This window comes from Rhamphochromis longiceps, linkage group LG17, assembly GCF_057381845.1.
Source record: "Rhamphochromis longiceps isolate RC_006_pf linkage group LG17, R_longiceps_female_GT1.1, whole genome shotgun sequence".
Taxonomy (NCBI): domain Eukaryota; kingdom Metazoa; phylum Chordata; class Actinopteri; order Cichliformes; family Cichlidae; genus Rhamphochromis; species Rhamphochromis longiceps.
In genome coordinates, this window is record NC_140573.1 from 40,019,623 (window position 1) to 40,034,050 (window position 14,428).

Here is a 14,428-nt window from a genome sequence, read left to right on the forward strand (position 1 = left end):
GAGTGATGAAAAGAAGCATCTGTTGTGCCAGGAAACATTTGTTAGGACTATAAAACTGAAACAAGTCGACAAAATTGTCGGAAAAAACCCCCAAAAAACAAAAGTTCACTATTCAGTGATTAAGGTGCTTAGTTAATCAAGTCTCTGTCCTGATGTTTTATAAGAATAAATGAGTTAGTGCAGCTTTATGGTTGTAGGAATGACGATAAAAAGTCCCTTCTGTTGTGCTGCTCTTTTATATGCACTGCACATAACCACTGAACACCTAGAGCCCGTGTGTGTATGTACCTTGTGATTCCCCCAGAGCCTGGCCAGGCCGTTGGGGTCCATGATGCGGAAGACTTTGCTTTCCGGATCCTCCCAGCGGATGTAGTTCTCGTACCTGCTGTCTGAAAGGAGCTGGTAGACGTAGTCCCACAGCAGCCTGCAGTCTGCCAGAACCCAACAGGGAAAAGACAGAGTGAGCCGCTATCAGCAGATTCTCTGAAAAAGTTCCCATGCAAGGTTTCTGCCACAGATGCCGCCTCACGCAGCTTTGATGCTCGGCTCCGTCGCCGCTAAATCTTACCTGCTATCCGCCCGATGGGCATCTGCTGCTCCTCTGGAGGAGACACGGGCATGATGACGTGGTTCCTGTAGAGCGCCTCCTCCTGCTGCTGCTGTAGTAACTGCTGCTGTTGTTGCTGCTGATGCTGCTGTTGGTGCTGCTGGGCTAGCTGATGATGGTGTCCGTGGACTTTCCCCTCACGGCCGTTCTCCAGCGTCACCTGAGACAGGGGTCCCCCGCGGTTGTGCCTGAAGTCCATGCCAGCAGCCCCGCCACTCCTGCTTGGACTGAGGAGCAAAGGGTTCATGATGGCGCTGGGCATGAGTTGGATAACGCGAGGAGGGCCTGCCTCCTGGCCCCCAGGGCTGCCTGGACAGGGGGCTTCTCTGGGTGTAGCGCAGCGCCCGTTGGGTGCAGCCGGGGACACCGACAACGGGTACATTTCCTCCGGCAGGTGGTGATTGCTGTCGGGCAGCTGGGAGAAGGTTTGCAGGGAGTCCTCATTGGCGGGGCGAGGGTGGTTCGGCTCGGTGGGTGATCGTCGCGGGGCCGGGTGGTGCGGCGAGCGGGAGCGGTGCCGCAGTTCGATGGTTGGTGGATGCTGGGGGATGGGTTCTGTACCACGTGGTCCCCGTCGTACCGTTTCTGAGAGCACAGTTTACAGAGTGTAATAAATGTGTAAACCCAGAACAGTCTCCTAGAACGTAAGCTGGAAATTGATCAGCATACGGCAGGAAATTCTATTTTGGATATTCTACATGTTGCTCGATTAATTTACACAAAGAAGAACAATCAAGAATCTGAATCTCAACACCAAATCTTTCATTTCCCTAGAGCCAGCAGGTTTATATGACTCCCAGTGTTTACCTTACAGGTGTGCCAGCACCAAACTAAACACTGCTCTTTATTTGAGGCCAGCAGTCACTGAGCAGAGACATACAACACAGAAGGTGACACTTGGACTAAATCTGGTCTCAAAGACGACAGCATCCCTCTCAGAGTCTCAACTCACTATCAATATTAAAATCTTTCATAACTTGTACTGACTTAAGGGCCGTGATGTTGGCTTATATTAAAATGTGAATGTTCTGATGCTACTGTTCGTGTGCATGCCCAGCTTGGCTTTCACCGGAAACAAACAGCAGTATGAAGAGAACGTTTAGATTGCAAAGCACGAAATTCTTTTCATATTTTTATAGTCATGTAACTTGTTTCCTGCTGCTGTGATTTATCACCACAGCGAGCCAGCTACAAGGTGCTGATCACGAGCGTCACACAAGTCCGAAAACAAAAACACTAGGTGTCACTAATATTCTACTTTTTGGATGAGCATGCCTAGTGTTTTTATTTTTGAGGCATTTTGGGCAAAAAATTGCCACAACTCATACTCCTGTTGTTCTTTGAATTTTGCTCTGATTTTCAAATATCTGTGGTGGAACCTGAGACAAGGAAGGCAGCTGCAGAAAGCAGTCTGCCTGTAGCGTTCGGTGTGCTTTATTGTTTAAATAAAGCTGCATTTCCTTGTAGAGCAGGTTTTACTGTCAACATTTGAAGTTACGGCTCCATCTCATTGTTGGTGTGTCACATTTCCTCAGATCAGAGCCAGAAAACAGTCTCAGGTATCCACTCGAACATGATTATTACTTCCTTGTTTTCAACAAAGCAGGGTGTCGAGTAAAAGCGCCGGTGCGTCATAGAGGACAACGGCAGACGTAATCTGTAGCAGAATAATTCTAAGATATTTTCATTCAGATCCAGTCTTGTTTTGTTCGGTTTCACAGTGTTGCCTTTTTAAGGAAAAAACTTTTTGCAATAATTGTGTTATTGGTCTAATGACGTGGGTTTATGTAGCCTGATACACAGAAATATGATTTATTATGGAGACAAAGATGCATTACTTATAATAATGTCAGCGCTGTTTCCAACAAACTGTTACTATTTTAAGATAATATGCACTTTATTTCTTAAAAAGTCAAACAATGGCACAACGATCTTTGTTTGACTCTCATGAGCAGCTTCATTCGCAACTTCGAAAGTGGTTGTTGCTGTTAAAGAAGGTCTTATCTCAGTTACTTGGTTTAAGAGTTCATCTGCTCTATCCAGCCCACACAGAGTGATTACTCAGTGTCAACGAAGATGTGAAAAGTACAACTGTTAGTTCAGTTTATGTTTGATTCGTTATCACAGCAAAACAAATGAGTTACAATCACAGTTTCATTGTAACTATTCGTTCTTATTGTGGCAGCTAAGTCTACGAAGCCACCTTTTCCTAAATTAGTGTAAAGACAATTTTACATTAACATATATTATTTCAGCCTTTATCGGGATAAACATCATTTAAAAATCTCAGCTTGTAGTTGTGTTAAGAGTTTGTTAAGATGCTGTTGTGACAAATTGGGCTCGCATTAACTACAGTGGTAATGTAGCTGCTGTGGATCGCAACGTTTTTGTGTTATTACCCAAACATGAAACAAAGTGTCTGACAGGGGACAGAAATTTTTGGGAACAGTTTAAACATTAGTTGTCATATTTATTGTACGGTGTAATTGTTAATAGTATCGGCACTATTTTAAGCTTTAAAGAGCAAATGAATGAGTATATTTATGTTTCTCTCTGGGTATTAGACATGCATGTTAGAGTGACTGTGATTCTAAACTTTTCACAGGTGTGAATGTGAGCATGAATATTCTCTCTGCGTTAGACCTGCTACAGACTGGCAAGAGCGCACACCAGCGCTCAGACAAGCAGGATAGTCCAGCCGCACCACAACTCTGAATTGGATAAGAGTTTATACTTCTACTCGTGACACTGACAATGACTGTAAGGGTGCTCGGAAATCATTTATTTATATAAAACATGTACATAAATTGTACATGCATGAATTGTTTTAAGTTAATTGGACATTTCAGCAGCTAGTTATTTATGCATTCCATCATATTTTCTAATTTTTCATATCACATGACCGTTTGGGCACAAGCATCACCATCTATCATGACATCTGACATCTTTATACAATAAAACTCTGAAAATGCAGCACACCAGCTCCGTATTGGAATTATGTTATTTAAGCGCACTCTAAATAAATTTGCTTACTATTAGCAAAAAAAAAAAAAAAGGTAATGCAGACAAGCTGCTGTAATGAGAATGCATTATTGTTTTGGTTTTTTTTAACTTTTCAAATGCATGTGATGTATGCATGAACAGGGGGCGGGGGAGTGTTTACTGGACTGACCTTCGAGCTTCAGGTGCTGCACAGCGCTTTCAGGCAGCGAATGGAAGGAGTTCCCAGGGAAGTAAGCAGACGGATAAAACACATGAGACTTCCTCTGCTTCAGGATATGTTGCAGCAGCTCATACAGGACATCCCCTGCAGAGATGCAAAGGTCAGAGGTTACCATGCGTCTCCTGGTAGCCGTTTTACCCCTGCATAATAGGCCAAATTAGCATTGGCATCACAGACTCAAGTTCCACTTCTTCTTCTCCTCTCTGCTTTCCAGGCAGTGTGGAACTTGAGCAATAATGGAATAAATTTAGAGAGGTGCTTCTACGATACAGCAGCCTAGCACTTTGTTTGTTCCTAGAAAAACGTTTTCCTCGATATTCAACACCGTACCCCGATGACCCAGAGGGTATAGAATTGTAAGTTCCCTATCGGGTGACCCTACCCAGTCAGTTTCCTCTTACAGAAGTATTTTTTCTTCCACAGTGCAGATAAAACATTACAATGCAGTTATTAGCTTAGTCAAATGAGAAGCACATTTAGTTTCACAAGAGAAACTCTCTGGGAGCAGTTTGGATTTGTTAAACAAGAAAATGCACTCGACAAATCCAAATACCTACAGTGCTTAAAGCGTCAGGACATCTAGGAGATAACGACAACTACCGTATGTGTTGACAAAAGTAAATGAGCCATGAGTCTATATGACCCCGGTGTCCTCCTTTAAGTGGTTATATTGCAGTGGCGACACCAGGCACAAAGCTCGAGCAGGAAGTTCACTGAATGATTTACAGCTGTTTTTCTTGTCCGAACACCGACGGCAACAGCTCCGCTCCCAAAATATTTACACTGTTAACAAATGAGCACAGGTACAGTGGATGTGATTCTAGCAGAGGACTGCCTCCACACACACACACACACACACTATCTCAAAGGCTTTGAGAACGAGGAAATGATTCTCATAAAGGAAGTGATGGCGAACACACATGCACAAACAAACACACACACACACCCCTTTCAGTTCTCACTTTCTGGTTCTGTGGCACCGACTTACACCGTGGGGAAAATTCCTGCTTCCTGGTGTTTGCTTTAATTCTGTATTTAATATGCTGCTTTAAAACCACAGCTTTGGATTCTGTCTGAAAACTACAAACTGTACACGATGAATGACAAATACCAGCAAACTAAAGAAACTGCAAAAAGTGTTAGGGGTACGTGATGACATTTGGTACCATTACAACTGGTGATTGCACATATTTCTGCAGAGATGTGCGAGGAAATCGCCTATTTGTGGTTTAAACTGCATAAAAGGCAGTTCATTAAACCATTAAAATAACAAAATCATCCCAAAAAGCCAACTAGAAATTGCCCAACTGTCTTGCCATCTTACATTGGAATCCTGGAGAACTATCTTTACTGTTTCAGGTTTCCCAATAGGTGTTTTCAAGTCCAAACATGTCACTGCAATCGTAACAGGTTCTAACATTCCAGGAAAAAAAACTCAGGCTATTATTTTAATGTTCTATTCTTAGAGCGTCTACAAAAGAGAAATACGCAGAGAGCAGGGACTGATGGGAACAGCACCCTTATGGTCACGCGAAGGAGGAAATGGATACTTCACTAGCCAAAAAATGTGCTCTGTTCCCTAAACTGACGTTTACAGTGAGAGCACGACTGAACAATCACTTGTACAGAAATATGATCAGTCTTATCGCTGTGTGTGTGTGTGTGTGTGTGTGTGTGTGTGTGTGTGTGTGTGTGTGTGTGTGTGTGTAGCTCCTGAAACCATCCAACACCACGATCACAGCGTCACATAAGAAAAGGAAGAAAAAAAATGCAAAACCTGTAATGATGATGAATCTTATTTTCCACGTATTTCCCAGACCTCGATTTCTCGACAGGATGTGAACATTTTGCATAGTGCTGAAACATCCTGATACGAGCCCGACAGCAGCTGTCAGCTGGTTCTCATCCCTCTATAACCAGAGCCACTGACAACATTCAGTATCCTTTAAAAGGAAAAGGGGGATGTATATATTCTGAACAGAGCAACTGTTACTTAAACCAGCTTATTTAGACGTGACTCAGGTGATCAATAGTATAATTTATACAGAGTGGACCAAACCCACTGATATACAGATCCCCAAAAAACCCAAGGGAAAGAAAAAAATGTAGAAAAAGAACAAACTAAATTAAAATTAATAAATGAATCTTTTATATTTGTCCACATAAATTACCTAATTAAGTATTTATTAATGTAACGAATGAATTACTTTAAATATTATCCACAATATCTTTTGCATTGCAAGCCTGCTCATCATCCTGACCCAAATCACACATCCCGTACTTCATCCTTGAGCGATTGAGTAAAATCTCCAACTCTGTCAGGGGAAAACACTTACTGTTGTTTTATTTTTATGCGCCTGGCCGCTGGCGTTGCCGGGGTGACAGTTGAGGTTGCCTTGTACTTCCTGATCAACCGTCTCCTACTTCCTCCCCCTTCAGCAGCTTTGCTGTAACAGCTGCCTCCCTCCACTGTCACCTCGCCCTGCTACCATTCATCCCCTGCTCCAGCTGACTTTATTCCTCTGCCAACACGAGAGCTTTGTTTGTCTGCGTGTTTGTCGCCAGGATTACGCAAAAACTAGCAGGCTGAATTTCGTGAACCCTGGAGGAGATGTGGAACAACCCTCTTCTACTTCCCTGTGTGAAATAGGGCATCGACCTTGGCAGAGGACGTGCTCTCAAAGCGTCCTCTTAGGTGATTTTCTTAAAAGGATGTAATGATCTATGCAGTAGCATCACTTTTCATATACAATTATCTTTACTGCCGGTTTGAATGGCAAACCAGGGTCAGTCGAGCCAAACACTGCAAAACTACACTTCAGCATGTTCATTGACTGCTTGTTTGTAGTCATTTTTCCTATTTTGTGTCAGTATTTTTGTCTAACGAAAGAATAGTCTCATGTTTTTCGTCTAAGATCGCTCTTTCTTCCCAATCCCTGTTTCCAGAGTGAGTCCTGCTCTAGTTGGAGCACACAAATATCTAATGGAATCCATCTAAGTGACTCATTTGTTAAACATTTCACTGATGTTTCCAGTTTTCCGAGCTTAGACTGCACCTCAAAACGGAAAAAAGAAATAAAAGCGTGTAGAAAGAGAGGTACCAGAGGGAGGGGATCGGTAGCGGAAGTCCTCCTTGGTAAGCAGCAGCAGGGCTTTGCCATTCATCTGGAAAGAACCGCTGGTGATCGGGCGCAGGGCAAACTCCTTCTCAGCCCATCGTAGCCACTGGGCCACGTCGTCCCTGCTCCAAAAGACTGGCTGCAGACCTGGAGGTGGAAAGAAAAAGAAAGGATTAGGTAAAGAAGAAATAAAATGGACGGAAGAAAACAAAGATGAGTTCAGTGAAGAAGCAGCATAAGGATGTGGGTGGTGATGGTGCTGGTGGTGGTGAGGGTGGGGGGAAGAAAGTAGGAAAGGCAGGAAGGAAAGGAGGGGGGGAAGGGGAGACAGGGTTAGGGAGGAAAGGAGGAGGGGAAGGAGGGGGATAGGAAGGAAGGAGGCAGAGGCACTAAAAAGGATATTGAGGAAGTGGAGATAAAAGCCAAAAGGAGGGAGTGATTACAGGAACGGCAGTAGAGATAAAGAAAAAAAGATGAAGGAGGAGACCATCAGAAAGGGAGAGGAGGTTAGAATAAAAGATTAGAAGATGATAGGTTAAGGGGGAGAATACAGAATGACTCAGGGATGGGAAAAAAGGTAGGAAGGGAAGAGCAGAAAGACTGTCAGACTTATTTTATTTGATCTGTTCTGATCTGTCCTGCTCTTTGCTCTCCGAACTCCAGACAGGCGCATCAGAGGACAGACAGTTTATTAGTTTGTGTATAAAAGGACAAGGGCACATGGAGGGAAAAGAGCAGGCGAAACAGGAACGGCAGTATCTGTTTTTCTTCCTCCTCGCTTGCAAATGTTTCTTTCACTGCTGGGGGAAGAGGAGGAAAACATCTGCATCTTTACCGATGAAGAAAGATGAGAGAAGACTGCAAAAATGTAAAATATCTGACCGAAAGCTCGGCCTCACTTGAAAGCCGTACAGAGTTATTTGATTTTTAACATCATAGCTGCTGCAGAGGTAGCGCTAACTTTACTGGAGCTAAACATCTGCTGGGAGCTTTTCTTGTGGTTGAAACTTAGCCTTTAGATCGCTAAACAAAGAATCCCGATGAAAATAAAGGTGAGACTATACAGAAAGGATGAATATTTCTGTAGTTTGTGATGTTGTAGGACTTACTTCGCTTACCTAGAATGCAATACAGATGTATGCTTCCAGCTACAAGCAGAAACTACCATTGCTAAATTCAAAGCTAAGGATGATACATTAACTCAAAGCATAGCGATCTTCAAAAAGCTCAAGAAGAGACTGAATTAAAAAGCAAACCGCCTCTTGCTCAAATGTTTTCATTAAGTCTGAATTTTACTGTAAGAATTAAATTATATGGAAATTAGCTTTTTTTAAACCACCTAAGTAAGGATAATACGCTGGCTAGCGAAATGATAAAACAAATATATACTGAAATTGAACTATGTTATAGGTTACTTAATGCTTTTACAAATGTTTGTCAGTACTGCTAACTTCCACCGCTAAGCCTCATAAATTCTCTCGCTGCCCATTCCTTCCTTGTTTGCTTCAAGGGCATTTGGACCCAGAAATGGCTCATGACATCACCCTTAAGAAGCGGATCAGTTTAACTTAAACGACTACCAACCACTGCAGCTGAAGCATGAGAAACTATTTTAGAAGCTGTTCCTCTAACAGTCTTAGGAAAATCCAGACTCGAGATATTAGAAATATTTCTAGAAAATACACCGATTGACCAAATTCCCATAAATATAATCTACATAGGCAAACAACACACAGGTTTTGTAGCTTATGCCAAAATGCTTTGCTGTGTTATTGAGATTCGATCAAGTGTTATCACAGTAAATTAACACCAGTTTCTGAGTACTGAGGCTGATTTAGCCTCTGTGATTATTTTTAAGACACATAACAGGACGCACACAAACTGACCCATATTTATTTCAGTGGACACAGATCCTGCCACCTCATATCATTTTCTACTGTTGGTGTAACCCAATGAGTTACTGTATGACTCAGGCTCGCCTCTTCTCTTTCACAAGGATAGAAACACACAAACACAGACTTTCAACACTGTCCGATCAGAACATCCACGACACCCACACAGAGCAGAACTACTCATTTCTTACATCACACTTATCACCCAGCCTCAAACACTTCCTCTGGGAGTTGGACAGCTGTTATCTTGGGCCGCCAATGTCATTGTCACACAAGTAATAGGAACCTAGTGCTCACTTTCAGCCAGCCACCCCCACCCCACTTTAGCTCCCCCCCGCCTGTCAAACAAAGGAAGTTTTCACAGAGAGCAATCAATATAAAATGAAACCCTGTCTAGATTGTCAGCTTCCTATTTCTTGCCTTCCCTTCTAGACCTCTGTATTCAGATAAGGCCCGGGAAGCCCTAGGTTATCTGAAGCACTGCACACAGCCTGTCAAGCTCTGACCCTCAGCTTGTCAACGGGCATCCCACGAAAGTGTCAGGGAATGTGATACAGGTGTTTCACCAACACAGGAGCTAGTGGTGGGCAGATAAGAAACTGTATTTCTTATGCTTGCTTACTTGGTCTCTGCGTTTTTCATAGGAGCTGCTTCTTGGCTCACAGCAGAAATCTTAGCGAGGCTACATTTCCTGTTGCCTGAAGTATGTGTGACAATGAATATGTCACTTTCGTCCTTTGAAGCTGATGTAAAATGCTATCATATCTTCCCACTGTAAATTATTGTTAGTAATGGATAACATAGCAGAGATGGAGCTAGAATCCACTAAAATACTATGTCATGGACTTCGTATCAATAATGAAGCAGACTGCCATCCGCATTGCATACACCAGCTGTAAGTTTGTCCCTCGTGGCTGGCTTGTGAGAGGAGTGAAGCTGAGGCGGGCAGCAGTGCAGCCAAGGTCACGAGGTCATGGCTGTGGTATGCTCTCTCCAGGGCCGGAGAGAGGTGCTGCTCTGCCAAAACCCCTCCGAGATCCGGTCTGCCGGCCTCAGCCATCTGCACAGAGCCCAAAGGAGGAAGCAGCAAAGGGAGCAGAAGGGAGGAGAAGACGGAAGAAGGGGGCCCAAATACACGCATCCCACAACGCACTTTGCCAGGAAGCAATCCAGCGTGGGCTCTGTTTCAGCACAGGAAACTTCCTGCGGTAAGGTTAGAGAGCAATGCCGGGAGGCTTATTAACAGACAGCAGCAGCATGGAGAAAAAAAAGGGAGAGTGGAAACAGAAAGGAAAGAGCAGAGAGAACAGCAGTGGATTGTGTGTGAAAAGGTGACGAGGAAAAAAAAAAACATAAGGCAGATAAAACTACAAAAACAAGAGGACTAAACAAAGACATAAGAGAAGGCCAAGCAAACAGGAAACAGATACGATGCAGTTAATGAGAAGGAGCTCCCAGAGCCGGACATCATAGTCAGTCCTAAAGTCATATGCATGCTCTGCGTTGCTCTGTACTGATCTCTGAGGATGTACAGTCATGGTGAGACTAAAAAGGTCCTTACAACAAGTCGGTGACAAGCTTTAAACTGTGTGCATTTTACAGCAGGATGGAGCACCATGTTACAAAGCAAAAGCAATCAGCAAGTAGCTCAGAGATGATCCAACTAACATTTGGGTACACGGCCAGGAAGCTCCCCGAGATCCAAATTGGACTAACGATCTATAACCAATCCCTAAAGAGCAAAGGATGAGCAGAAGCCTACAAACTGATCAGCTTAGAACACAAAAAAAAGCAAAAATCCAGAATGCCACAGAGTTTGAGAAGCTATGAAGAAGGAGTCTCCACACCATATATACTGGATACATAGGTTTATTTGCCAATAAAGGTCTTTGACACCAATCAACCTATATCATAAAAATGTATAAGAAATAATACAAACTAAAGCAGCAAAGTGTATGAAACACCAAATATGTGCCACCAAAATGAAGTAAATCAAACAAGCTACAGCCAGTCTGTGTCAAACAGCATTCCCTCACTGCAACATACATCTAAAGCTGCAACGCCATCTCTTCAGCAAGCTGACTGTGAAAGGTTCTCCACCCTTTGGGGATGAAGCCAAAGCCTAGATGTCAAGTACTACTGGTTCCACATTTACATATTATTTCTGAGGTCATCACTTCCTATTTAGATGCCCATTAGGTTTTATGGGGGATATTATCCATGTCATAGAGTCAGGATTTCATTCAACACAAGTTATTTGATTCTGATGGATTACACAAATGGGACCAGGTAACTAATGAAAGCTGTTGTTAATTCACAGTAAGACTTATGTATATCAAAGAGAAGGCAAGAAGTATCATAGCAGTATTAAACACGAGCAGTACAGGCTGAGCCAAAATGACTTTATAAGAAAATTGGGACATGAATGAAAGGTGGTCCTGCCAAATTAATGCTCACATAACCAAAGCAGGGATTTTATATGAGCCAAACAATTCATTAATCGAGTCTTACTGGAGATGTTTTTAACTGTACCAGTTTCTGGTTTAGTTATCCAAAGCTTCTCCGAGCTGCAGATCATTCACAGTCATCATTGTCTCTCATGTTTCTGTCTTCTATGCTTATTGAATTGACAAAAGAACACTTTGATGTTTTTTCAACATGGATAATTTCTGAGTCACATTCAAGTTTCATTTTCAGGATCTTGTGCATCTCATATCCGTGTAATGTAGACAGGAACTGATTCTAAACAGGACAGGAAACGCTAAGACACAAACATCCTTCGCTTACTTAGAGGTGGAAAGGAAAATGGATGGCAATGGAGAGAGCTGCTTTGAACCTGAAATTCTGTTCCTTCGATACTTTCACGCGCTATCTGGAGACGATAAATTTGTCCTTTTTGGTTGTTTTCTGTCAGAGAATCTTTAACAGATTTGTTGCGGGAAGAAAATCAATTCCAGCCCCCCTTGTCGCTGGCCTGCCTTTGCCGACTGCATCTCAGGTTAACAGTCTTCATGAGAGCGTATGCTTGCGTTTACACTGAGTAAAACCCTCAAGCACGACAGCAGCAGGATCTCAAACCCTCGACTAAACCGTGGGCTCCTAATCCTCTCTGATGACACATAATTTTCACTCAGTGGTTTCTCAGGCCCCCGCTAATGTTCACTACGCACACATACACACACGGAGCTCACAAGTTGCCAAGGCAACTCACGAGCGCTTGGGATGAATGAAGGGAAGAGGAGGATGAGATCACTGGTATCTTGTTTCGTTGTTGCGGTACAGAAGCCCTCAGCTTCCCCTCTCAGCCAGACGAGTTAATGAGGTCAGTCCTGCTGCGAAGCTAAAAGGTCCCGTCCAGAATCACAGATCAGCTGTGTGCGTCTCACCATCGCTCACATTTCTGCCTCTCCTGCTTATGGATTTCTCACCTGGCTAAAAACTTTGACAACAGTCTCTTTTTTTCTTCTTGACTAGCTAAAAAGAAAAAGCTTCAGATTGTTACCCCTGTCCCACAGCTGTGCCACTTAAGCTGTCTTTTAAAGGATTATCATTTTGTCATTAATGGCTGTTGTTTTGTTAGCAAGCTTTCTCAAGCACCATGACTTCAACATAACTACTATTTACTTATAGTGTAAAACCTCTGAATAGTAGCGTACCACTATTAACTTTCTGCGACTGACTGTAAATACAACCGTGCTGTTGCCCGGAGTTAAGGGTGTTGCCACTGTGAAGAGTTCTACTTAAAATTTGAATTTAACTTTGTCAAACTTAATGCTACAGCTTTATAGTACTGGCCCAAAGCCTACTGAGGAGTACTGTGTTAGAGCACCAGATCAGCGAGAGCTAGCTTTACTTTGTTTCAATCTACCACTGCAAGAGAAATTAATGAGCTTATTGCAATTTTTTTTGTAACATTGTAAAACATTACAATGTTACAACTTACGCCAAATAGGACACAAATTCCAATACCATTCACACACAAACATGCTGTAGTTAAATTCATGGTATGACTGTATAGAACAGAACAACAACACATTTAGGAAAATCCATTGCATAAGTTTAGCATTTTCAAGCACTTTCTGTTATTATATTTGGACAATTAAATTCAATTTGGAGCATTATTGTGTTACATTTTGTGTTCCCCGTTTCTAGTTTGGTTGCTAGATACAAGTCTCTGTATGAGAATGCCAGAATCAGTTTCACTTAAAATTTCCATTAGAGGAAAAATAAAAGAGAATAGAAAAGAAAAAAAAAAAAACTGTTGCTATTTATTGATCCAAGGTTTTCTAAAAAGTTTTATGCATTCATTCCAAACAATTAACAAACAGCTGCTGACTGAATGTGTTTAGTCATGTTCGAGCGTCATCACATTTTGGAGGGACCTGTTTCCTTTCTCTTCATTTGTAAAACTGGAACCAAATTGCTTACATGCTATATTTTGAGTCATAGTAGGATCTGAAAGTCAGGTCAGATATTATTTTCTGTCAGAAACTCCAGACTTTCAACAGTCTAGATATATACAAAAATACACAACTGATACACACACTTCTCAGACTGAGAATTTCAGCTTGGCCTGACCTGGATGAACTATAACTAAATAAACAACAAAAGAACGTACAACCGCATCAGTAAGGCTGGGACTTTGCTCTTAAACTCAGAGCTCCTTAGTCACTCAGTTCTTCAGTAAATGTTTGTCTTTTCTTTCAAAGCAGAAGTAGGCGGATATTGGTTTTGCTATCTCAATGGAGGAAAGGTTTTCTTTCTCCAGACAGTGGAGGAGGAGGAAGGAGGAAGGAGGAAGGAGGAGGCGGGTTAGTTGTGACCTCCTGACACCCTGACTCAGGGACATGTGGATAGAAGTGACACGTTTTCTCAGTTACTCCTCTCTCTCTCTCACACACACACACACACACACACACACACACACTGCATCACCCCCTCACTTTCTGCACCGTACATCAATTCCCTGTCAGGTGGGTGCGGCAGGGAAAAATCCACCTCCAAACGAACACACACACACACACACACACACACACACACACTTTTACTTTTCAGCCAGGAGAACCAACCCCCACCACCTCTCATATTCATCCTCTGCTTCCTCCTCCGGCATGCACAAGCCTGTCCCCGTCCAGCAAAACTGGACTTCATCCAGTCAAAACAAACATAAAACAGATCATCAATCACACTTAAACTTTTTATGGCCAGGAAGTAGCACGGCCTGTTTTTGATAGTTTGTTGTTAAGCACAGGAGCAAGCCGGCTCTTGTAGGCTAGTTCCTGAATTCAGCGTCAACTGCCACTCTTCCTTTTGTTCAGAAGCCAATTTTTTCCCTCCCCTCTCCCTTCTTTTCTTTTCTTTTTTTTTTTGAAAATGCAGGAGCTTCAAAGACGTTTGTTAACTAAATCAAAAGGCTCATGCTTGTCTGAAACACATACACACCCTGTAAGCACACTACTCCTGTTCTTCTTTGCATGTGGAGAATGGGAGGGCAGGATTTATCCGTGTCATCATATCTAATGCAAAGTGCATACCTTCTTCTTTTAAAATGAGACAGTGTCTATTTGTGAAACCTCAGAGTCGTTTG

At 42.6% G+C, this 14,428-nt stretch overlaps 1 protein-coding gene across 2 annotated transcripts in view; it reads right to left on the reverse strand.

The window, feature by feature from the left end:
- The window catches only part of etv6 (ETS variant transcription factor 6), a 29,142-nt gene that overhangs the window by 1,973 nt on the left and 12,741 nt on the right, over positions 1-14,428 (reverse strand). For both annotated transcript variants that reach the window (XM_085387491.1, XM_085387490.1), the window contains exons 3-6: positions 6,932-7,096; positions 3,780-3,914; positions 569-1,192; positions 289-431 (exon numbers count right to left, since the gene is read on the reverse strand). In XM_085387491.1, coding sequence (XP_085243617.1) covers positions 289-431; positions 569-1,192; positions 3,780-3,914; positions 6,932-7,096 — 1,067 coding nt within the window. The remainder of the gene's footprint in view (positions 1-288; positions 432-568; positions 1,193-3,779; positions 3,915-6,931; positions 7,097-14,428) is intronic.